This window comes from Echinops telfairi, unplaced genomic scaffold, assembly GCF_000313985.2.
Source record: "Echinops telfairi isolate 266 unplaced genomic scaffold, ASM31398v2 ScPeMD7_3533;HRSCAF=4204_1, whole genome shotgun sequence".
Taxonomy (NCBI): Eukaryota; Metazoa; Chordata; class Mammalia; order Afrosoricida; family Tenrecidae; genus Echinops; species Echinops telfairi.
This window is the reverse complement of record NW_022107432.1, coordinates 10,368,722-10,394,152: the sequence shown is the minus strand read 5'-3', so window position 1 is coordinate 10,394,152 and position 25,431 is coordinate 10,368,722. Positions and strand designations below refer to the sequence as shown.

Genomic DNA, 25,431 nt, shown 5'->3' with positions numbered 1-25,431 from the left:
AATGTCAAAATAATTTATAGTATGGAAGTTTGTATGGAATGGACATGTAGGTGGACATAACAATTAGCTATGCATATGGCTTGAGTATTAGAAAACATTGGAATTGAATTTACATTTAAAATTTCATCAGGCTATAGATGGCAGTTAAACCCATCAGAGTGTGTGGAATTGTTCACAAAGAATGCTTAAGATGAGAATGAGAAAAATATATGGATGATGTCCAACCGAAATCTATACACTGAAGGAAGAGAAAGTGAGTCCATACTATAATAGACAGAAAGTAACAGAAGTGAGACGTCGCAGGTTAAGTGTGTTGCTACTAATGGAAAAGTTGGTGGTGCAGACTCCCGGAAAGACCCGATGATCTACTTGCCAAGGATTCCTGCCACTGTAAACCCAATGGAGTGCAGTTCCAATTTGAAGCACAGCAGTTGGAATTGACTCAAAGGCAGCTGTTTGGTTTATTGGCTTATTAACTAGATAGGTCCTAAGAGAAACAGAAATGAAAGTTGCATAAGAGAGATTTTAAAGAAAATGTCAGCAATGCTTCCAATGGTGACACAGTCTTAAAACTATTAAACTTGATGTGATAGAGATCATTGTGGATGTTGTTGAGAGCAGTTTCCACGGAGCTATGGTGAGAAAAGTAAAAGACAAATTTAAAGATGAATGAGAAGTTAATAGAAATTGCAAATATAGACTTCGTTTCTGAATTTTAGGCAAGAAAAATATGGATTTATAACTAGAGGAGAGGTCATGACTCATTCCCACCTTCTAATGCTTTTCATCCTACTTTGTTTTTTACAGTTCTTCTTTCCATTAATAACTTATATTTGAGATAAATGAAATTTTGAATATTTCTGTTGTTGTTTTGCAAGCTGTGGGACTATGTTTGAAAAATGGATCCACTTCTCAAATCATGAATTGCTTCCATGTAAGAGAGCAATGCCTGCGTGATACAAATGGATGTAAACATGCATGGACGAATGTAGAAGGTGCCTGCACGATTTCCGGTAACAAATTGTTTAAAAATCACTCACATTATTTCTGTTTCGATAGATAAAAATAAACTTTAATATTTTATTTCATTGTCCTAGGAATTTTGTCTTGCTCTAAATAATGTATTTGAATTTGATATTCACTTTATTTATCTTCAAAAGTTTATTAGTAAATTTTCAAAATGGATATTATTAATCTCTTGAGGCTCCTCATGTATTGACACTGAAGAGATCATTTTGCATGATTTCAGATTACGTTCTTAATATTCCCCCATTTATAATACTCTGATTATATGAATACTTCTCGAATGATTGTAGAAGCTGGCAAGTCTAAGTCTAGGCAGTTTCCAATTCCTGAGTCAGATGTTAGTCTAGGGGCTTCTCTGTACTCGCCTATTCTGGGGACAGATGATCAGCATGAAGACCACCGGCTAGTGACTGCATAGGAGGAGGAATCCCAGGTTAGTAGATTAGGTTATAGCTGCAGAGGTGATGAACCTAAGCTCAGCAGGTCAGATGGCAGTTTTTTTACTTCTGGGATCAGTAGGCAATATCACTGATATTGGCCCAAATCCGAAGAAGTAGAGTCAGATGCAGGATCCAGATGCAGCAAAAAGCAAACAGGCTTTCTCACAGAGTCTTCTTCTATACAGGAAGCAGTCCACATCCCCGAGGCGCTTAATTTTATCAGGGCTGTGACCTTACAAAGGGCATTGCATTTGACCTTAACCTTATCCTATTAGAGAGGCTTAAAACTGATGGGCTGTGATTACACTGTATTGGATCAGGGCATGGGAGATCACTAAGTCTTAATTGCCAAATCACTGAGAATCCTGGCCCAGTTAGGTTGACATAAAACATGTAGTATTACAGTTATTTTCAAAGGCATGATGAATTTATTTGAGTATTAAATGCATTTATAGTCTTGTTATATATACATCATTTTTCCTTTCAATTTTGACAAGAAGTTCAAACATAACTTCATTTTTATTGTACTTTCTACTGCAAGGATTCGAAGGGAAATTCAAGAGTTGGAGAATAAGAGCAGAGACAAAGATTTCTTTAAAAAGAAAAGAAAAGGGACAATTTATGATGCCCTGGAGAAGCAAGTAGCTTAATAAGAACTGAATGACGGTAGTATCTTCATACTTCATTCACTAAGAGATAAATTAGTGGTGGTTGTTAGAAGCCATTGCATTGATCCTGTTGAATAGTGATCTTACATGTCAGAAAAGAATTTTTCTATAGGATGTTCTTAGACATAGTCATAACAAGAGCAGTTGCCAGATTTTTTTTCCTGTGGAGCCACTGATTAGGTTTGAACTGACAAACTTTTGCTCAGCAGCCAAGTGCTTAAGCTCTATGCCAGCAGAGCTCTTTTGATAAACTGGTTATATAATGACGAATTGCTCTTACATTGCTATTTCAAAACTCGTAACATGATAGTATTCTACATAAGATAAGTTTAAACATCTGGCATTATGAAAATTGTAATATTCTGAAAATATGTATGAAGATTACAAAAGGAAACGTATAAATATATTATTCCTTGACTCCTTCTGCTACTTCCCCCATGCCATGAAAAGGAAATGCTGAAATTCTCAAGTCCCCAGCCTGGGCTTCTTTTACCTCTCCCCAAGTATGGTATAACCATATACAACCACAAGTTCTAGCAATGCCAGTGTTCACAGTCTTCAAGGGAAGAATTCCTGACCAACAACCTGACCTCAAGGGTTTAGATGGGATGTGGAGGGAGGCAGAGGATCCTTGATGGTGCAGTGGTTAAAGTATTTGGCTGATAATCCAAAGGTTGGTATTCCAAACCCCTGTTGGCTTCTTGGGGAAAAAATTTGACAGTACTTCTGTAACGTTGACATCCTTGGACACTCTTTGGGGCAGTTCTCTGTTCTATAGAATCACCATGAGGCCAACTCATTGGCAGTGAGTTTGTGGATTTGGAAGTAGAGGGAGTTCATTCTCTTCTCTGCCCTTGAAGCACATGCAATATTCATACTCAAGCACATGCAAGCACATGCAATATATATGGCTATATAAATCGATACTCATACTACTATTCAGAAAAAAGAGTTAAAGGGGCAAGATTTGCTCAAATAATACATTGTGTTTAAAATGAGGAGAAAGTCAATTATTAAAAACACTGTTATTTGAAAATTTGTTATTTGCTTTAGTGCTGAGGTTCTTTTCTATATTTTCTAAGCCAAATTTAACATGTGTTTTTAAAAATAACATATTCAAGTCTCATAAATTATAACTTATTTACATATTTAAGTATACAAATAGCAAATTATTTATAGTAAATTGCACTGAAGATTTGCATAATTACTCTATGCATGAAGCTGAAATAGAAATAACCTCAACTACCAGAATGAAAGAATTTAAAGTAGTTTCCTTTGTGAAAAGTGAATCAAAGAAAACATTTCAGTTAGATACATTTTTTAAATTAATGCAAAAAAGATATATTCATGATTATAAAAGATTTGTTTGTTTATTCAGTAAATACTTTATTGAGTGCTTTCTAATAGAGGAGCAATTTAGTTCTCAAGATTAATTTAGAGCCACCTGCACATATTCTACTATAATTTAGAAAATATGTCAAATGACCTAACAAGTGATGATGAAATAGCAAATAAAATAACCCAATAGTAAGAATAACCTGGTTCCCTTATATAATGGTAACCTTGACTGTTTTTGAAAAGCAACAAAATAAAAATTCTAAGTATGACAGGGAATTATTTTTAAATGTGAAAAGCATCGGTTCATCTTAGAAAGTAACCAATTGAAAAAAAATCAGAATGAAAATAGGTGCTATGCTTAAAAACCGAGTACTGGTGGCTTAGTGGCTTAGTTATATGTTGGGCTGCTAACCTTATGGTTAATTGTTCAAACACACCTCAGCTCTGCAGGAGGAAGGCAAGGCAATCTCTGTTCTTAAAGATTTATAGCTTCAGCTGCAGAAACACTAGGGATAAGTTCTGCTCTGTCCTATAGGGTTGCTATGAGTCAAAATTGGTTCAGTAGCAGGTTTTTTGTTTGTTTGTTTCTTTGCTTTTTACTTTTATATTTAAAATTTCACTTATATGATATGTTAGGCTGAATTTTCTAGAGAATGAAAAACAGTGACACTCATAAATGTATAAGAACTGTATATCAAGAAAGAATTTTATATGAAGAAAGCTCTCCAGCACAGTTCAACGCAAGTCCATGAGTCAGATGGTCGCTCTGCCTACTGATAAAGCAAGAAGGTGACACAGGACGCCAGGCTATCACAGGCGAGTGGGTGCAGAGTAGGTTGAATCCAAAGTCTACGGGTTCATAACAGGGCAACAAAAGCCCTCATGGGCAGCCAGCTCCAAAGTCAGACACAGAATCCAATGAGGCATGAAGGCCAAGTGGGGCAAGACAGAGAGAAATTCTCCCCAGCATCTCATATAAACGGTATACCCCCAAGGAGCCTTTATTAGACTGTGTTCTGATTGGGAGGTTGGACTTCCACCCACACTTTTTTCACATTGACGTTATATCTGACCATCACATATGGACTCCAAAACCCAAACTCACCACTGTTGAGTTGATATCCACTCATAGTGACCCTATCAAACAGGATCGAACTGCTCCTGTGGATTTCTGAGAGGAGAGAGCCATGTCTTCATCCTGAGGAGCAGCTGCTGATTTCGAACCGGGGACCTGTGGTTAGCAGCCCGACACACAACCATGATGCCACCAGACGCCTCCAGATAGTCTTCATGTACGAATGAATTACTCAGGCTACTGTCTTTTAAAAATCCTTGAGGAGGGGATTAAAAATTACACTTGGACTAATCAGAATATTATGTATTCAATTGCAAGATCCAGGTAACCCTTGCAAACTGAAGGATTCCTTAAGCTGTAACCTGAGCATCCAGTCTTTAGTGGAAAGCAATTCCCTGTTTGAAGAGTGTCTCTGTCCTGATGGCCTGGATTGTACTGTTAACAAACTGCTTGGGAAGCAGTGCATCGTTCAGTCAGGTAATATTTGGTAATATGGAGTACTTGCCGTAACCTCAGTGAATACAAACAGGGGATATTTCTTTTTTGGAACTCTAACGATTTATTCAAAACTTATTCATTGATCACTTCCCAGGTGCCAGATACCTGCTGAAACTCTGAGTATGTGGCAAGGACACAATAAGTCCTTGTGCATACAGATCTTAACATTTTTTTTTTTTTGGTAATAAATCACCTTATTGGGGGCTCTTATAACTCATAACAATCCATACATCGATTATATCAAACACATTTGTTGTCATCATCATTTTCAAAACATTTTCTTTCTACTTGAGCGCATTGTATCAACTCCTCTCCCCCCCCCCACCTTTGACCCTTGTGAACCCTGGATAAATTATAAATTATTATTATTTCCGTCTTACATCCTTCACTGTCTCCCTTTACCCATGTTGTTCATTTCTGTAATAACAAAGCTCAATTTTAAGTTTCATTGCACTTATAGACTCATTCATTCCCCACATATTTATGGCTTTGCAGAAGATTCAGATGATGGACAACAAATAAAGCTTTAGCTTAGAGTCATCTGAAAGAGAATGAAATATAAGTCTTTACTTCGAGTTATCCTCAGTGATGAGATTCAGGTGGTTCGCACCAGTTTGGCAGAACCCATACATAATTTTTTGTTGAGTTCAGCAAGCCAGTTATTAAAAATGGCACTTGTAATCAAAGTTCTTTCTACAGTGAGTGGCTGGGCAGTCACCCAATGTGGAAATCACAAATTTACCTTCCTTACTCATATTTAACATTCATCTGCACAGCAATGTATTCTAAGAGTCCCTAATAATGTTCATTTTGTCCATCAAACCAAACCAAACAACTCACTGCCATTGAGTCAATGATAACTCATAGAAACGACCTCCATGCCATGCCTTCCAATCTAAGACTGTAACTGTGGAAGCACAATGTTCCATCACATTTAACTGCAGGCTGGACTATGCGGATCACAGCTGAATGTAACACTCCACCTCCAGGCCTCCCCATTCAGTCAATAGGTATAAAAATTTAGACAGACTATTCTTGTAATATTTGTTTATTCATTTCATAAACTCATTATAGTCTAATACTTCATTTTTATTCCCATGATTTGTTACTTCAGTAAACAAGCATAAGATAAAGAAAAAAAGAGCCAAACAACCAGAGGGACATTCATTTTATCGTTGTGTTACCCTTCCAATTCACACATGATATTCTGAGTAAAATACATGATTCCTGAAAGTGATCAAAGGGCTAAAAACATTGTCAGAACAATTGCTCTAAGTTCAGCAGAAGCGGAAAGGGGTTTTTCAAAGATGAACATAGTATGTACAGAGAAGAGAAGTCGCTTTTTCTTATATATCAAACACAATGACTGTAGTTTAGATGGCCTAATCCAAACGAATAGGTGCTTACTCCTACCAGAATAAAATCACAGCTTTCATTGCTCAGATAAAAGTGAAGAATATTACAAGTGAGGATACCAATCAAGAAGCAATATAGAAATAACTTAAATAGCAGGGTTTTTTTGTCAAGCATTATTCAATATTTTTCATTCATATTTTAACATTCTTTCTTATAGCAATCTAGTTTTGTGTTCCTACATATATACTCTTGTATAAGCCGAGTTTTTCAGCACATTTTTAATGCTGAAAAAGCTCCGTTAGTCTTTTATTCAAGTGACAAACTCACTTACCTATTCTCCGGTGCAGTACAGGTGTTCTCCAATCTCTCCCGCTCATCTGCAGGTGCCTGCCACCTCTGTGGGTGGTCTGATGACTGCTGATATCACCGCTCTTCTTTCCTCCTGCACGCCGGGAGCCTTTCTGTTGTCTGTGCCAGACTGGGCAAGAACCCGTCCGCTTCTGTGTGCTGTAGCTGGGGTGCACCGCATCCTTGTCAGATGAATGTCGGATGCGGCTGCTCTTCTCTCACTCTTCTCCAGGGCTGTGACCAATGACGTAGCCTTTACAGTCTTATGTGTGCTTGGTCACGCCCCGTTGCTCCGCCCAAGCATTGCTGAATACAAGTACCGGTATATCTCTGGTCTTGGATGTACAGTACATTTATTTACAGTACTTAGTCTGCTATATTTTATATTTTATTTTCTTATTAACAACTATCTGGACCCAGTGTTGACTACGCTTGCATAGAGCAGTCTGTGTTAGGGCTCATAATATACATGCTGCATTGTGTATTCACTGTTACTGCATGTGTTGTGTTAGAACTTCCCATACATATGCGGTAATGCTGCATATGCAGTAACATGGTGCATGCAATAATACAGTGCATAAACAATGGAGCTTGTATATTATGAGCCCTAACCCAGGCTGCTCTATCCAAACTGCTCTATTCACATTCTGGAATATCATCAGCCTGTGTTAGGCCTCAAACTATAAAAGCTGTGTTGTGTACATGCGGTAAGGCAGCATATGTAGCAATGCAGCGCTTGTAGTAACACAGTGTTTATAGTATGAGCCCTAACACAAGCTGCTCTATGCAAACATAGTCATGATCACATTCTGGAATATTATCATACCAAACTCTCCAAACCCTGAATTACTATAAGCTCCCTTGATGATGCAGCATGTTTTGGGTCTCCTGGTTTCTTTTGAGTACGGTTCTTTTGGGGGGTATCTGTTTTCTGTGGTGAAGTCTATCTGTCTTACTGCATTCTACTGACAATTGATTTTACTTGTTTATATGTATAGTTGCCCGGCCACCACCATTGTTACTGTAAATTGACCTCTTTTTAAGAACTTAAATAGGGTTTATTTTTGGAGTAGGGCTTACAGTATATTTTGAGAATTCAATCGCTATGATATGGCATTCTTTTTTCAGTCTTTTTTTTTTTAATCCCGTTAGAAATGAATCCCAATACTTTCTAATCCTGGATCAAAACAAAAACACAGGTCATAGAAAGTTGGTTTCAAACTTAAGATTGTGTCAAAGCAGAAGAAAGCAATAGCAGTTTTGCAAGTAGGGAATTTTGTGTTGACAAAAAACAAATGAGGAAGTGGGGGAAATGAAAGCTGACTTGGAAGATATTCCAATGGCAAAAAAAGCTTGCAGCCTCCAAAGGTTCAAAAGCGATAAAGCACTAGAGGAAGTGAATTCCAAGATCCAAAGTGAGGCTATTAAACAATGCCAAGAAGATCCCTTGCTTTCAAAGGTAGAGAAAGCTAAGAAAGAAAGCTAGCAGAGTAGTAAGAAGTCTATAAGCTACCCAAACAAATCTGGTGAGAGGCAGGCAGAATGGGTATCAGGCTGTTTGGAAGATTTCAGACAGAACTGAGAAAACTAAGCCTGAAAAAGGAGACATCAGACTGGAGTCATCTGCCCACTGCCAAAATATAGTGTAGAGATGTCTAGGTATCACAAAATAATCAAGAAAGTCAGTGCTTGGGAGAGAGAGATATAATTAGACCCAATGAAATGCAAACTGAGAGCGTTAACACAGAAGATGAAGTTCGGGAAGTGGAGTTTCAAGATATAGGAGTCAAGAAGACCAGTGCAGGAAATAGAAGCACAGAGGCAAAGTATAGAAAAGCCCTGTATTACTCTGGGTACTTTGGAGAAACAAATCCACGGCGACTCACGTATAAGAGAGAGTTTTATGTAAAGAAAGTGTGCATCACGAAAACATCCCAACCCAATGCTGCCCAAGCCCACAAGTCCAACATTAACCCATTAACCCAACACCAGTTCACAAAGTCTTCCACCTCACAAAACAGAGGCAATGATGCCGACTGCAGGAGGAAAGCTGAGTCCGTGAACATGTAAGCATCTCAGCCCTGGCAAGGGTCTCCACACGGCTGCTCCAGCACCCAGGGCTGCATCGGGATAGATCCATGCAGCTTCTCCTTGGGGATGTCTTGGAGGAAGTCAATCTTGCAAGCTGAAGCAGGGAACTGCTAAGGCAGCTGCACCCTGGTGCGACCATCACAAAACAAGAGACCCGAGAACTAGAAAGGTGAGGCTTCACCACCCATTTATCCCTCCACCTTTCAACCAGCACCACATGTGATTATCGGCCAGGCTGGCACAATTAACTAATTCAAGCCCCTTGACTTTCAAGGGTAGAAAGAGGGATTTCAGAAGGAGACTTAGAGATTAGAATGTCTTATCCTGTCCAAGTTATCAACAGAAAGCCCGGCTAGCTCAGTTGGTAGAGCATGAGATTCAATCTCAGGGTCGTGGGTTCATGCCTCACGTTGGGCGCCATTTGTGGGGAAACCAGCTCCTCACACTATCATGGGTCCAGTAAGCCCAATTGTACAGTTTAAATATATAAAGATTATAATAAAGTCATAGAGAATAACAGAGATAGGAAAGAGCATAAAACAAAGAAGTCAGACACATTTCATGATCGTATGCTTACCTCAGCAGGAGGAGAGGAAGGCAGGAGAGAGTGATTTATTTCTAACCAAGGCTTATATATCTTTTGGGGGTATATAAGCCCCCTGATTACAGGTAAAGATACACGTCATAGGAAGGGGTTGTCTATAGGTAATACAGTAATGAGAGGAGGAAATCGAAGGGTATACATGCAGTAGGAAGGGGAGGGATTGGAGGTATGCATGTGACATATTGACAGATCCTAGATTCAGGACAGCAGCCTAACTTTGGATATCACTGAGCAGGTTTGACCTGTTCTAAGCTCTCCAGGGAAACAATCACTATCTTATCAATAGGGTATGCGAACCCCACCTACAGTGGACCAGAGAGTAGTCTGATTGTTCTGGATGGCTGAATGCCTTCAGGAAGAATAGCTTGACAAGCAGTGTCCTAGGACTGACATATATTTGGGGGAGACAAGCTGGGGAACAATCTTTTTATATCCCACAATGGTCCAATCCTTCCAATCATGCATAGTGGCTAATTAAACAATTATCTTGTTTACAATATCTTTTCTACAATGTCAAGTGGAATTACAGTATTGTACTTAGATTTTAGAGTTCAATGTCAGACCACATTTATCTAATATAATAATGTATTTGAGGTTCATCAGTACATTTGTTTTCTTAACTCCCGGTGCATTGAATGGATAGTAGATTCACTACCCATTCACTTGTTGAGTTCTTTCTATTTTGGGAAATCATAAACAAATTTATTTTCTGTATATTTACACATATAGAATTTGTAAGAGCATTTCATGTCTCTTTGTGTGAAACTTTTTATATATACTATAAGTGTACACTACCTGTCTTTCATTTTGTCTTACTGTGGTGTCTTGTGTATTGTGTTGTTGTGATACTGGGAGCTATGTCACTGGTGTTTCAAATACTAGCAGCGTCACCCAAAGTGAACACGTTTCAGCGGAGCTTCCAGACTAACAACCGAATACAAAGAAGGAGTCCATTGGCTACTTCAGAGGAAGTAACCACTACAAAACTTAGGAATAGAATTGAACCATTAGACGAAAATGAAAGCTTAATAAATGGGAACAGAACTCTGTCGGAAATAGTGACAGAGGATTTCTGACTCTTGGGTCAGATGGAACTCACATGTGACAGATTTGAGCGTGGTGAGGTGAATGGGGTAAAGCCTGTGGGAGTAAAGCATTTGGGATCTCCATTTGCTAATGGGGCACAATTGAAAATGAGAAGAAACAGCTGCACAAATCCACTAACAATCAGAATATGGAATGTACAAAGTATGAAAATAGGAACATTAGAAGTCTTACAACATGAAATGAAATGCAGAAAGATATCTATCCTAGGCATTCCTGGGATGAAATGGCCTAGTATTGTCCATTTAAATCATGTAGTTTACCAGGCCTGAAATGACACAATCAGGAGGACATTGCATTACTTGTCAAAAAGGACCTTTCAGTATCTCTCTTGAAGTAGTATGCTGTGATGGGATTATACTTATCCACCTTCCAGGAAATCCATCATTGCAACTATTATTCAAATTTCTGTAACAACCACAAAAGCTAGTGATGACGACATTAAAGAATTCTACTAATATCTACAGTCAGAAAGTTACCAAACATACAATCAAGACACAATGATAATTATAGGCAATTGAAATGCAAAATTTGGAAACAAAGTGGAAGGAAGAGTAGTTGGAAAATAGGGCCTGGGTGATAACAATGAAACTGCAGATTGCATTGTCTGGCCGGATCAATATCAGGCCAGCTCCTAGCAGCAAGTAACCTTGAATCTCCCCAACACACCTGTGGAGCTGACCAGAGCTGGCTAATGTAACCTGTCAGCAGCTTTGCAAGTTTTTTTTCCCCTTTTACTCATGGCCCGTTTTGCTCACGGCCTGTTTGGCTCATGGCCCATTTTGTCCTCGGCCCACCACCCTGCACCCAGCATGAATACACCCGGAACTAGGAAGACACCTTACATTCTAAAAACCCAGACATACCTGTATCTCCCAATCCCTGACTACTTTAATTTATATGGACTCAAGGCAGCCCAGTCACATGTTCCCCGGCAATATAAACACCACTCCTGTAGCCTGGAATGCATGGATCAAGAGGCAGTTGTGTAAATAGGACAAAAGGAATACTGCATGTTTTAAAATCACGAAAGATTTCAGGGTTGAATGCTCTCACCACAATTATTCAATCTGTGTGCTGAGCAAATAAACAGCAAAGCTGGGCTATTTGAAGAAGAATGTGGCATCAGGATTGTAGGAAGGCTGCATATCTCCAACATGCAGATTATACAACCTGGCTTGCTGAAAGTGAGGAACTTGAAGCAATTGACGGTGAAGATCAATGACAGTAGCCTTCAATAGACGTGCAACTCAGTGTAAAGAAAACAAAAATCCTTACAACTGGACCAAGGGCAACATCACAGTAAATGGAGAAAGAATTGACATTATTAAGGATTTTGCTCAATGCACGTGGAAGCAGCAGTTAAAGAGGAAATGACCCGTTGCATTTGGTAAATCTGCTACACAAGACTTCTTTAAAGTGTGGAAAAGCAAGGATGTTACTTTAAGGATTAAGTTGTACCTGACCCAAGCCATGATATTTTCAATGGCTTCAAATTATGTGAAAGTTGGACACTGAGTAAGTGCGATAGGCCAGGTTGACTAGAGAAACAAATCCAGTGACACTCACATAGAGAGCTTAATATCAAGAAGTAATTGTATATCAAGCAAGCATCCCAGCCCAGTCCATATCCAGTCCATAAATCTGATACTCTTCCTCAAGTATGATGCTGGTCCATGAGTCCCTCTTCAGACGCACCTAGCCACATGCAAAGATGCAGAATGCAGGAAGATCACTAGCGGTGGATGGAAAATCTTGTAGAGCCAATGGCAGTGGCTGCATCACAAGACTCACAAGTATTAGCATGGCTCAGGCAGCTTTCCCAGAGACTCAGCAGCAGGAAAGTGAAGGCTGAGAGGAGAAGCTCCCAGGATCCTCCTTTTGGGGAGGTCACCTCCACAAGGAGGCACTATCAGACCATGACCTGATTGACAAGCTAGACTCCACCCCTACAGTTCAGGTTGACACAAAATTATGTAACTATCACACTAAGGAAGACATAGCAATACTTGATGTGTTTGTATTGTGGTGCTCCAGCTGGAGATGAATGCTGGAACTACAATGGCACTGCAAAAGGACAAACACATATTCTCAGAAGTGTAGTCAGAGTGCTCTCAGAGGCCAGGCTGACAAGACTTTGTCTTACATACGTTGGACATGTTGTCAGGAGAGCCCAGTCCTTGTAGTAAGAAATAGTGTTTGGCACAGTGGAGGGGGAGAGAAACAACAAGGCGGCCCTCAGTGAACTGGGTTGACACCATGGCTGCAACCATGGGTTCAAGCATCAGAACAACTGTGAGGGCGGGGCATGCCCGGGCACTGCTTTGTTTTTTGTGCACAGAGTCACTATGGGTCCGAACCAACTTCATAGCACCTAACAAACGTGGTAAGTGTATATTTAACTTTATCAGAAGCTTCCAATCTGTTTCACAAAATTGTTTTTAACATTTGCATTTCCATAATCAATATCTGGAAGTTTTTCAGAGATTTGTACTAGTTTTTGATGATTTTTCCATTCTAAACGACCACACTGTATTCTTAATTTGCATTGTGGTCTTAATATGGAAAAGTTATTAAGTACTGGTGAGAATGTTGAGCAACTGGAACTTTCATATATCAATGGTCAAAAGGAAAAATATTGCACAAATTTGAAACCTAGCTTGGAAGCTTTTTATAAAGCTCAACACACACTTTCCATAAAAACAAGTAATTTCACCAGAGATAACAAATGTTCATACAAATTATAAATGTCAATATTTGCAGCACTTTTATTTCTAATTTAAAAAAAAACAACAATAGGTTTTTACTTCCTTAATCATTAATAAAAGAAACCCTGATGGCAGTGTGGGCTAGGCATTGATAGCTCAAACCTACTTTTGATAACTACAAGGTTCATAGCTCAGACCCACCAGCCACTCATACTCACTAAATTAGACTGTCTGCTCCCGTAAAGACTTAAAACCTCTGAACCAAAAGATAGTTTTGCTACAAACTGTAATTAACTCAGTGACAGTGGATAAAGATTAACAAAAAGACCCCCCCGTGATACAGAGGATAAAATTCTCGGCTGGAAAATCATTAATTCACATCCAAAGTTGGTGTCTATAAAGATTTCCAAACCCCAAACCTATCTCCTACCATCTAATTCACTCTGTGGCATAGGGAGGCTGTGGCAGTTACATCCATAATCTCCTGTCAACTTGAGCGAAGGGGTGATTTCTAACCTGTCAATCACGTCATAGCCAATGATGCCTCTGTGTGGACATGGCCTTTTCTTTAGGATTCTGGGATCTACAGGACAGAGGGAAACTACCTTGGAGACGAGACACACACTCTCTCTGCTTCACTCCCTGTTGACAAGCTATATGGAGCCACGCAAATGAGAGCTAGTGTCCTAAAGATGAGTCTACTACCATTGGATCCACTAGGCTGTGATCTTCCTACATTTAGCATCTTTGCATGTGCTATGCAAATCTAAAGAGGAATTTATGGAATAGTATCAGACATATGGGCTAATATCGGACATATGGACGTGATCTGGACTGTGCTGGGATGTTTTCTCAATATACAATTGCTCTTTGATATAAAGTCCTCTCCTACACATATATAAGTATCTCTGGATATGTTTATCTAGTCTATCCAAACTAGCACAGACGCTATAGGACAGAGTGGAACTGCCCCTTTGAGTTTCTGAGACTGTAACTCTTTAAGGGAGTATTTAGTTCCCTGAAATGGCTGGTGATTTCAGACTACTCACCTTGTACTTTGCGGCCCAATGAGTAATTGCATCGCACCTTGAAAAGCTCAGTGGAGCACATCTAAATCAGCTTGAGTTGAATCTAAATCAGCTCACAGCAATGGCTTAATGATTAATAAGGTTGACCTTTTTTTTAATGTGCTTATCTGCCTTGCAGATGTATATTTTCTGGTAAATATTTCTTTAAAACTTTTGCCCATCTTGAAAATTGAGTTTTCGTTTTCTTAATTTTGAGAGTTGTTTCTAGAAATTGAGTCATTTATCAAACTTTTTTATAATAGTATTTCCCAGTTTGTGTTTAATTTTCTTATGGAAATCCTTCAAAAAAGGAAGTTCTTAATTTTTATGATGTCCAATTTATAATCTTCTTGCTTTATTAACCACACCTTTGATATTGAATCTAAGAAATTATGTAGTCCATGTCTATAAAGATTTTCATTTATGTTTTAGAAGTTATGTAGTTTACGTTTTCTGATTTATTTTCAGCGTACATCTTTGATTTATTTTGAGTTAATTTTTTTGGTATGAGGTATAAGACACAAGTCAGATTCCTCCATGCCTGTAAGCTATTAAATGGTGAACACCATTTGTGGAAAGATCATCCATTTCACTTTTTGAAAAATTAGTTGGTCATCTATCTGTAGCTAGATTTCTAAATTGTGTCTTCTGCCTATATGAGGGACTTCAAAAAGTTCATGGAAGCATTTGTTATCTTTTAATTTCACTACAGACTTATTGTACTTTACAGGAAGTCTTTCCGTCAAGTTTTGTGATTACTCTAACTTTGTTCTGTTTAGAAAAGAATTTTGACCCTCCTGGATTCCCTTCCTTTCCACATCCATTTGAATCAGTTTGTCAACTTTTATCAAAATTCTACTGGCATTTAGGTTTGACTTGCATTGAAAATAATAGATCAATTTAGAAACTTTTAACATCTTTACTATGTTGAATCTTTTGTATCAATTTAGTTAGAGACTCTCAGTTCTCTTATCAACATTTATTACTTTTTAGTACACATTTTCATACTTTTTGATTATTGATACATATGTACTTGATTTTTAATACTGTTATAAATAATTTATTATGTATGTGTGTATATATAATGTAAATATATGTGGGTATGTGTATGTGTACATATATATTTCTAATATTTCCTCATTGTCTCCTCTACCCTACTTTCTCACACCCAGCCAATCTCTCTGTCTCATTCTTATCTTCTTTATGTCTTTCTCCCTGCTTAACTGGAATTCATGTTGCTCTTCTTTTTCTGACTTCACAAGGTAAAACTTTAAGTCATTGATGTGAAGCTTTCCTTCTTTTCTCACGTATACATTTAATATTATAAAATGTCCTCCAAGGACTTTATAACTAACTACAGCCATACATTTGACATGTACATTTTAAATTTTCATTTCATCAGAATATGTCATTGTTTTCCCTGGGACTTTCAGTTGAACTCATAGTTTGTTTGGAAGATGTGTATTTAATTTTTAAATATCTCAGGAGTTACCAAATAGGTGTGTTATTGATTTTTAGTTTAATTGCCATATAATAAGAAACATCCTTATATAACGTCAATTATTTAAAAACTGTGAATATTAAAATGATCAGTTGCCGTATGACAAATACACAAAATCAGTGCTAGGCAAACACAGAGGGAGCTTGAAGTCACGGAGTAAAAGCCATGACTTGGGCTTCCTGGAAGAAATGACAAACGTGGGCCTTCTAGTGTGAGTTGAGAAAGAGAAGGCAGCACACATTTAGGAAACCAAAAGCCTCAGTTAGACTGACTTGTAAAACGCTTAAGAGAGGACGATGGTGGAAGGAAACCAGATGTTTATAAATAGGAGAAGAGCTGAATTTGTATATCTTGCTAAAGAGATTAGACCTTAAAGTGTTGTTACGAGACTCAATTAGTGGAATTTCAGATGAGGGTTGCTGAACCAGCTTTTCCAAGGATATCACGGTGAGTGGTGTAGGGAATGGAATGAAGGAGAGATAAAGATGCAGACTAGGAAGATCCGTTAAAGAGCCACCAAAAGCAATTTGGGAGTGAGATGATATCTGCCTATGCTCACACACTTGTGCTGAAGTTACAAGGAGAAGACATAATTAAGACATATTTATAAATAGAGTTAATAACCTTGTTAAACAGTTGACATACAGAGTAAACTTATGTGAGACAAGATACTGAAACTGCTGTGTTTGAATAAGAAAGGGCAGGCCTGAGAAACAAAAATAAAGCGCATATTTTGGGGAATATTGCATCTGACATACCCTTTGGAGTATAATACACATGCTCAATGTATTGTCCTCATCATTTGCTTTTATCATTCCAATACATTTTAATGACTGCATGCATAATTTTATCTTAAACTATTTTTAAGATAAGTCATTATTTTTTTTCTGTGTAAAGTTATTTCCCCTGGAAATTCAGAAAAACTTCGTTTCTGCAACCTTTTTTCATGATTTCCCCCCTTTGTAAAGATTTTTTTTTCAAATTCTTCTACCTCCATAAAAATTTAATACCACAGATATACTATATGTTTATTTAGAGACAATCTGTATCATTATATATGTATCTATGATTTATATATAAAACAGTAAGGGTCTTTTTCATTCCCACCAAAGCCCTGGAGGCACTATCACAGAAGGACCCAACCCCTCAGATGTTTTGTGGGAGAGTGATGAGGCCATCTGCTCTCAGAAATAGCCTCTGGAATCCTGTCTAAGGTTGATGCGACTCATAATCAACTTGATGGCTCTTTGTTTTGGGTTTAGGGATATGGAATCACCATCCCTGAGAGTACATGCCCTACTTAGTATCTCCAATATTCCCATAATTATATACATTTTCTAGAAGAAGATAAGAAAAACAAGTTTGATATATAGGACTTTGGGTAAGTTTTCAGAAGTACTCCATTTGTACAATGTCTTCTCTACATAAGGGCCCTTGCAAATGGAAATCTACCATGAAATCTTCCATGAGCCTACCATTCTACTCTCAGCCAACATCACTTTTTCCTCTGGAGTTTCCCATGCAGTCTATTCTTATATAAATCCAGTTAGGAATGTTTGATAGTTCCTAAGTTTTTAGGTTTCACATGATAGGGGGGTTGCAAACAAAGAAAAATAAAGAAAGTGATAGGAACTTTCCTCTTCTGGCCTCCAGCTGAGAAGGCAGAAGTCGCTGAATATATCTACAGTCAAATGTTTGTATGAGGCAAACAAAAGCGTGAAAGTGGATGCAGTTACCAGGGAAGAAGATAGAGCTATAATTAACTGTAGCAGCTAAAATCTCAATCTTTAACATGTCAAAACCATTGACAAGAGCTCTTAAAATACCGTTCAATGGTTTTAAAATGTTTTGTCACACATATGTGCTTATTGGTCTATATTTAACACAGTCAATAGTTTAATCATACCAAGAAGGGCTGTGCAATCACTGTCCCAAACAGTTTTGGTCATTTTTGCTCCTTCCTTTACACATTGATGTCGGTTCTCTATTCCCACCCACTCCCACCTCCATGTGCCCAGTTTATCAGCAATTCCATTTCAGGTTCCCTTTACGGGTAAGTACACAAGACTAAAGCAGACACCAAAAAGATCCATTAACAATGACCACATAAAACTGATAGAGGCCCCAATCTAAGAGAAAGGAGAAAATATCAAACGTTTAGAATAAATTCACATGGGTGCCATAGGGAGATCAGATTATAAAATGTTCCATTCCGGCCTAAGAATAGTTGCTAAAATCCAGTTTACATTGCTCACTGTTGGATTTTTGGATTATTGATGGCCCTATGTGCATTGGAAATTCACCAGAGGCTCATCCCACGTAGTGACCCTGAAAATGGATTTGGGGCTACCACTTTCATCCATAGCTTTCAATAATCCATTCTTTAGGATGTAGACACTGACCCCGCTCCCTTTGCCTGGTTTAGATCTTAATATTAGCTACCTTGGATCACACAGGCTTGTGTGCTTCTTCCATGAGGACTTAGCCTGAGTCTTCCCTTACTGGCCTCCTTGTTTTGAGACAAGCCTTAAGACCACAGACCTTATTATTATTGACAACTGGGCATCACCTGGTTTCTTTGCCACCCTTTGCTGTGGCACCATGTCTTCAGTGATCTCTTCATGAGGGCAGGGCCATGGCATAAGAACTAATTATTTCTATATTAGGGCTATGATCAAAGGAGATCTCAAAATCTACTTTTTAAAAATACTTTTCTTTGGGGACCTTACATCTCTTATCACAATCCATACATTCCTCCAGTGTGTCAAGCACCTTTGCACATATGCCGCCATCATCATTTTCAAAGCATTTTCTTCCCACTTGAGGCCCTGATATCAACTCCCTATTTCTTGCCCCTCCCTCCCCCACCCACCCTCCCTCATGAACCCTTGATAAGTTATAGATTATAATTTTCCATATCTTACATCTTCCAACGTTGCCCCTCACCCACTTTTCCATTATTTGTCCCCCTGGGAGGGGGTTCTTAGTTGATCCTTGTGATCATTTTCCCCGTTCTCCCCCACCTTCCCCTAATCCTCCTGGTATCTCTACTCTCTTTGTTGGTCCTGAGAGGTTTATCTATCCTGGATTCCCTGTGTTTCAGGCACTGTGCGTGTTCTGGTCTAATCCAATTTGTAAGGTAGAATTGAGGTCATGATAGTTGGGTGAAGGAAGCACCAAAGCACTCGCAGGAGTTCTCAAACTTTTTAAACAGGGGCCAGTTCACTGTCCCTCAGACTGTTAGAGGGCCTGATAATAGTTAAAAAAACAACAAAAAAAACTATGAACAAATTCCTATGCACACTGGACGAGTCGGCTGCTAAGCAGGACAGGCAGCGGTGGCAAAACCACTCGGTAGGCTGGATACATTTCCTCGGCAGACCGCATGTGGCCCATGGGCCATAGTTTGAGGACCCCTGCATGACTAGAGATAAGCTGTGTGTTTCATCAGTGCTATACTGCGCCTTGACTGGCTCATCTCTTCCCTGTGACCCCTCTGTGAGGGGCTGTCCAATTGTCTACAGATGGTACCTGATACCTGATCCCATCGATTCATGATCACACAGGCTGGTGGGCATCTTCCATACTGACTTTTTTGCTTCTGGGCTAGATAGCTGCTTGTTTATCTTCAAGCCTTTAAGATCTCAGACGCTATATCTTTTGATAGCCAGGTATCATCAACTTTCTTTACCATATTTGCTTATGCACCCATTTTGTCTTTAAGGACATGTGGGGAAGGTGAGCATCACAGAATGCCGGATTGTTAGAACAAAGTGTTCTTGTGTTGAGGGAGTACTTGAGTCGAGGCACAATGTCCATCTGCCACCTTAATTCTTAACATATAGATATGAGTACATAGTTCTATTCCCCTCTCATTATATATATATATATATGTATATATATATTTACATATGTACATGCCTGTATTTAGTCCTCTATAAATGTCCTTTGCCTCCTGGTTGTTTCCTCTATTTCCTTTTTACTTCCCTCTTGTCCCACCACCATCAAGGTCAGCCTTCATTTGGGTTTAGTAATTCCTCGCTGCTACATTGCCCTTGATTGAGCCCCAGTAGGCATCCTACAATCTTCCTTCCACTGATTTTGGTTCACTTTTTGTTCCCTTGTCCCTGGGTTGGTCTCCCCTCCCCTTCCTTTCTCCCACCTCCCCTTCTCCCATAATCCCCCCAGAAGGATTGGTCCCATTCTTTTCATCTCCAAATTATTGATCCCGACAATCTTATATAGATAGACATACAGATACATTAATAAGTGCAAAAACCAGGCAAAGCCAAATAAAACAACAAAGGAAATCAAAACCAACAAAACAATAATAATAACAGCAAAAACCAAAAACAAAGTAACAATAACAAAAATGGAAAAGCATACAAATAGCTCAAGGTCTGTTTGTTGGCCTTTATGGGTATTTTCCAGTCGAGTCTGATGGGGTACCACACTCTGTCTCCCAAGTCTATTTTTGGTATTCCCCAGGGGTTTTATCACTCTGCTCCCCCTGCTGTTCTGCTGCATACCCTCAGTGTCTCTCCCCAGTATGATGGGGCCAGACCTGCACTATTCCCACACTGTGTCTCCAATGCTGTCCCCCACAGTGTCATGGTTCAGTGCGGGAGGCCGGTCCTGTGGTGGGGCCAGCCCTACAGTCTTTCCCGTGCGTTGTTTGCTCCTACCAGGAACAGCTTCCTTGGGGCTTGGTGAGCCAGGATGTCCTTTCCGCCTCCCCCCCCCCCCTTTCCATTGCGGTTACTCCCATGTGCTCTAATCCAACGCACACCTCTCCCCAAGCTGTATGTAGCCCCAGTGCTGTTATCTGAAATGCGTTCTTCTGAGGGGTGGAGTGGGGGGTGTCCACATAGTTGGGATTGGGTCCGGCCCCACAGATCTCTATTGGTTCCCTAGTACATGCCGGTAGGTTGTAATCATGTTTTGGAGCATTGGGTTGAAGCCTGGTCTCTCTCTCCCTCTCCTGTGGAAACATAAACAATACCCACCCCTTGGGTGGATTAGTGCCCCGCTTCCAGCACTACCTATGGCTTTCCCCCCACTCTTTCTTTCCCCCTCTTATTTAGTTGGCTGTTGTATAAATCCCTGGATTGGGTTTGGTCCCTGTCATAGTTGCTGGACCTCACCCCAGGGATGTATGTATATAGTAGCTTTTCCCCTGCGTCCCGTTTTTTTTTTAAGCTTACCTCAGTGGATTCATGTTATACTTGTCCTTTTGTGCATGACTTACTTCACTTAGCATAATTTTCTCCAGTTCCTTCCATGCGACAATGTGCTTCATGAGTTCATCGCTGCATTTTAGGTACACATAGTACTCCTGTGTATATATGTACCACAGTTTTTTAATCCATTCATCTGTTGATGGAAATTTGGGTTGTTTCCAACTCCTTGCAATTGTGAGCTGTGCCACGATGAACACTGGAGCACAGATGTCTGGCCGTGGTTTGTTTCTTGCCTCTTCTGGGTATATGCCCAGTTAGGGGGGTTGCTGGCTCATATGGTAGCTCAATCTCCATCTGTTTTAGATATTGCCAAATCGATTTCCATAATAACTATACATACCTACAGGTCCACCAGCAGTGAATGAGAATTCCTGTCTCCACACAGCCCCTCCAGCACTTGTTACTTTCTGATTTTCTGAATTGGGCTATTTTTGAGGGTGTTAGGTGGTATCTCATAGTTGTTTTAATTTTCATTTCTCTTATGGATAATGATCAGGAACATTTTCTCATATGTTTATTGGCCATTCGGATTTCTGCCCCTGTGAAACTTCTCATTAGGTCCTTTGCCCACCTCCTTAGTGGGCATTTAGTTTTTTTTCTTATTGTAAGCCTGCAAAGTATTATAGATTTTAGTAATAAGGCCTTTTTCAGATGTGTGATTGCTAAAGATGTTTTCCCAGTCTGTGGGCTCTCTTATTACTCTCTTGGTGAATACCTTAAATGTACAAATGTACACATGTGATTTATCTTCTGTATATTCCACTTGTCAATCTGTGAGTTCCCTGTATTTAAATCCTTCCGTATTTCTGAAAGCCTATGCATTCCCTGTGCCAAGGTTCTCAGGTTGGTCCCAATTCCATCATTAATGGCCCTAATTGTTTGGGGTGTTACCTCAAGGTCTGTGATTCACTTTGATTTATTCTTGTGCATGGAGTGAGGTAAGGGTCTTGCTAATTTTTTCTGCAGGTAGATATCCATTTCTTCCTGCATAACTTATTGAAGAGGGCATCTGCTTCCCCTTTGATATTTTTGGGGCCCTTAACAAAAATCAGTTGCCTGTATGCTGATGTTTTTAATTCTGGGTTTTCAGCTCTTTTCCATTGGTCTGAAAATCTTTCATTATACCAGTACCATACTGTTTTGACCATTGTGGCCATATAAGACATGTTAAAATCAGGTAGAGAGAGCCTTCCCACTTTGTCCTTCTTCTTGATGAGTTCTCTGTGAATTCTGGCCTTCTTCCCTCTCCATATGAAGTTGGTAATCAGTGTTTCCAATCGTTTGAAGAAGGATGATGGCATTCTTATTAGGATAGCATTAAACTTATACAGTGCCTTGGGCAGAACTGACATCTTTCCCATATTGAGTCTTCCAATCGTCGAACATGGAATATTCTTCCTTTTGTTGAGGTCACTCTTGGTTGCTTGTAATAGTGTTCTGTAGTTTTCCTCATATAAATCTTTTGTTTTTTTCAGTCAGGCATATACCTAGACATTTAAATATGTGCATGGCTATTATAAATGGTACTACCTTTTAAATTGCCTCTTCTGTGATCTTGTCTGATGTGTATAGTAGTCCAATAGACTTCTGTTCGCTGATCTTGTATCCTGCCACTCTGCCATATTCCTATATCTATTCCAACGCTCCACTTGTGGAGTTTCAGGGATTTTCGATGTATAAAATCATATCGTTTGTGAATAATGATAGTTTTGCTTCTTCCTTTCCCCAGACAAATACTTTTGATGTCTTTTCTTTGTCTCATGTTGTTAGTTAGGACCTCCAGTACTATGTTAAATAGGAGGGCTGGACAAGGGGCATCCTTGTCTGGTACCCTTTTTCAGTGGAATTGTTTTCATCTCTTCTCCATTGATTACCACAGTGGCTGTTGGTTTTTCATATATAGCTTGTGTAATATTGATGAATTTTCCTTCTATTCCTATCTTCCTGAGTGTCTTAAACAGGAATGGGTGTTGGGTGTTATCAAATGATTTTCCTGTATCTATTGCTATTGTCATCTGGCTCTTATAATTTTTCCTGTCAATGTGGCAAATAATACTGATGGTCTTTTATTTGCTGCTGAACCATCCATCCCTACATCCCTGATATGAATCTCACTTGGTCACAGTGAATTTTGTTTATAGGCTTTTGTATGCTATTGGCCATTATTTTGTTAAGAAGTTTTGCATCAATGTTCATTAGGGATATTATTCCGTAGTTCTCAATTCTTGTGGGATCCTTGCCTCCTGTAGGTATCAAAGTTATACTAGCTTCATAGGAAGAGTTTGGGCATTTTCATTCTTTTTCTATGTTCTGGAAGAGTGTGTGTAGGAGTGGTGTCAGTCCTTGCCTGAATGCTCGGTAGAATTCTCCTGTAAAGCCATCAGACTCAAAGAATTTTTTTGTTGGTAATCCCTTGGTAACTTTGTCTATTTCTTCCATTGCTATGAGTCTGTTGAGGTTCTTGACGTCCATCTTGGATAGTCTAGAGAGGGATTGTTTTTCCATGTATTTGTCCATGTCTTCCAAGTTGTTGAATTTGTTAGAGTACAGGTCTTCATACTTCTGTGTAATTATCCTTTTGATTTCATTAGGGTCTGTTGCAATGTTCCCTGTTTCATCCCTCATCCCTTACTATTGAATTTTTTTCCTGCCTGTCTTTGGTTAGGTTTGCTAGCAGTCTATCAATTCTGTTAATCATTTTGAAGAATCAAATTTTAGCTGCATTAATTCCCCGCCCCCCATAGTTTTCTTCTTTTCCCTCTCCTGTATCTCAGCTCTGATTTTTATTATTTTTTTCCTTTTGCTATTAGGATTGTTCTGTTGACTCTGCTCTATTTGGTGTAAATTTTGTGCCAGCATATCAACCATGAGTCTTCCTTTTTAATATGTGTATGTATTTCTAGCAGTCATCCTCTGATAAATTCCTTTGCTGTATGCCAAAGGTTTTGGTACATTGTGTTTTCATCCTCATTGTTTTCTAGAAACTTCCTGATTTCATCTCTGATCTGGGACAATACCTACTCCTTTTGCAATAGAAAGTGATTCATCCTCCAATTGTTTGCCCTTGTTTTCTTCATTGTCCTTTTGTTGATTTCCAGCCTTATGGCACAGTGGTTGGAAAGAGACTTCTGAATCTCTATGTGTTTGAATTTATTCAGGTTCGACTTGTGTTTCAGAATGTAGTCCATCTTTGAGTATGTGCCATGTGGACTTGAAAAGAATATGAATCTTTTGCATTTGTGCGGAAAGCTCTGAAAAGATCTATCAAGTCAAGTTGTCCAATTGTGCTGTTTAGCTCTGTAGCCTCCTTGTTGAATTCCTTTCCCTGTGATCTGTCTTCTTCAGAGAGTGGTATATTAGTCACCTACTATAATTGTTGAGCCTGTGATTTCTCTTTGCATCTTTTGGAGTGTTTAATTTATGAATATTGTGGGTCTCTTGTTGGGCGCATATCTATTTATTATGCTCACTGGTTCTTGGTCTACTGTTCCCTTGAGCATTATATAGTGCCCTGCTTGTCTCTTGTTATGGCTTGTACCTGGAGATACATTTTGTCCGAGATTAAGATTGCTACCCCTCCTTTTTTTTGCATTGGTATTTTCTTGGTACATTTACATTTTTCTCCAACCTTTAATTCTCAACCTGCTTTTATCTGAAAGCTTGAGATGTTGTCTCCTGTAGGCAGCAGATGGATGGGTTATGTTTTCTGAGCCAGTCTGTTAGCTTCTGTCTTTTAATGCCTGAGTTCAGTTCATTGATATTTAGTGTGATTACATCCATCTGTGGACTCTGATGTCATCTTGCACCTTTTGTGTTGGGTGTTTTCCTATATACCCATCTCATCAGTTTGTATTGTGTGTGTGGTTCATTCTTGTCTTCTTTAAACTTGAGCTAATGCTATCTTGGAGGCTGTTTTCTCTTTGTTGCCCTCTGGGTGGAGTTGTTCTATGTGATGGTTTCTTATTTGTGCTAGGTGAGTGTTGATATTCTGCCCATAATGGGTCAGCAAGTATATTTTGTCGGGCTGGGTTTATTTTTATGTATTCTTTGAGTTTTTCCTTGTCTGGGAAGACTCTTACTTCTCCATCTATCTTAATAGATAATTTGGCCAGGAATAGTGTTCTTGGGTTTGCATTATGTTACTTCAATTTTTTCAGATATTTACTCCATTCCCTCCTCTTATTCATCATGTCCTCTGATCGGTCTGAACATATTCTTATTTCAGACCTTTATAAGTGACTATTTGTTTTCCCCTAGTTTCTCTTATGATTTTTCTCCTTTTCCTCATAGTTGGATAGTTTAACTATTATGCGTCTTGGTGACTTCTTCTTGGGATTTAGTCTGGCTGGTGTTCTTTCAGCCTCCTG

At 39.1% G+C, this 25,431-nt stretch overlaps 1 protein-coding gene across 1 annotated transcript in view; it reads left to right on the top strand.

Moving 5' to 3' along the window:
* The window catches only part of GFRAL (GDNF family receptor alpha like), a 95,036-nt gene that overhangs the window by 4,006 nt on the left and 65,599 nt on the right, over nucleotides 1-25,431 (top strand). The window contains exons 2-3 of the mRNA XM_004696552.1: nucleotides 879-1,013; nucleotides 4,866-5,024. Of these exons, the coding sequence (XP_004696609.1) occupies nucleotides 879-1,013; nucleotides 4,866-5,024 (294 nt within the window). The remainder of the gene's footprint in view (nucleotides 1-878; nucleotides 1,014-4,865; nucleotides 5,025-25,431) is intronic.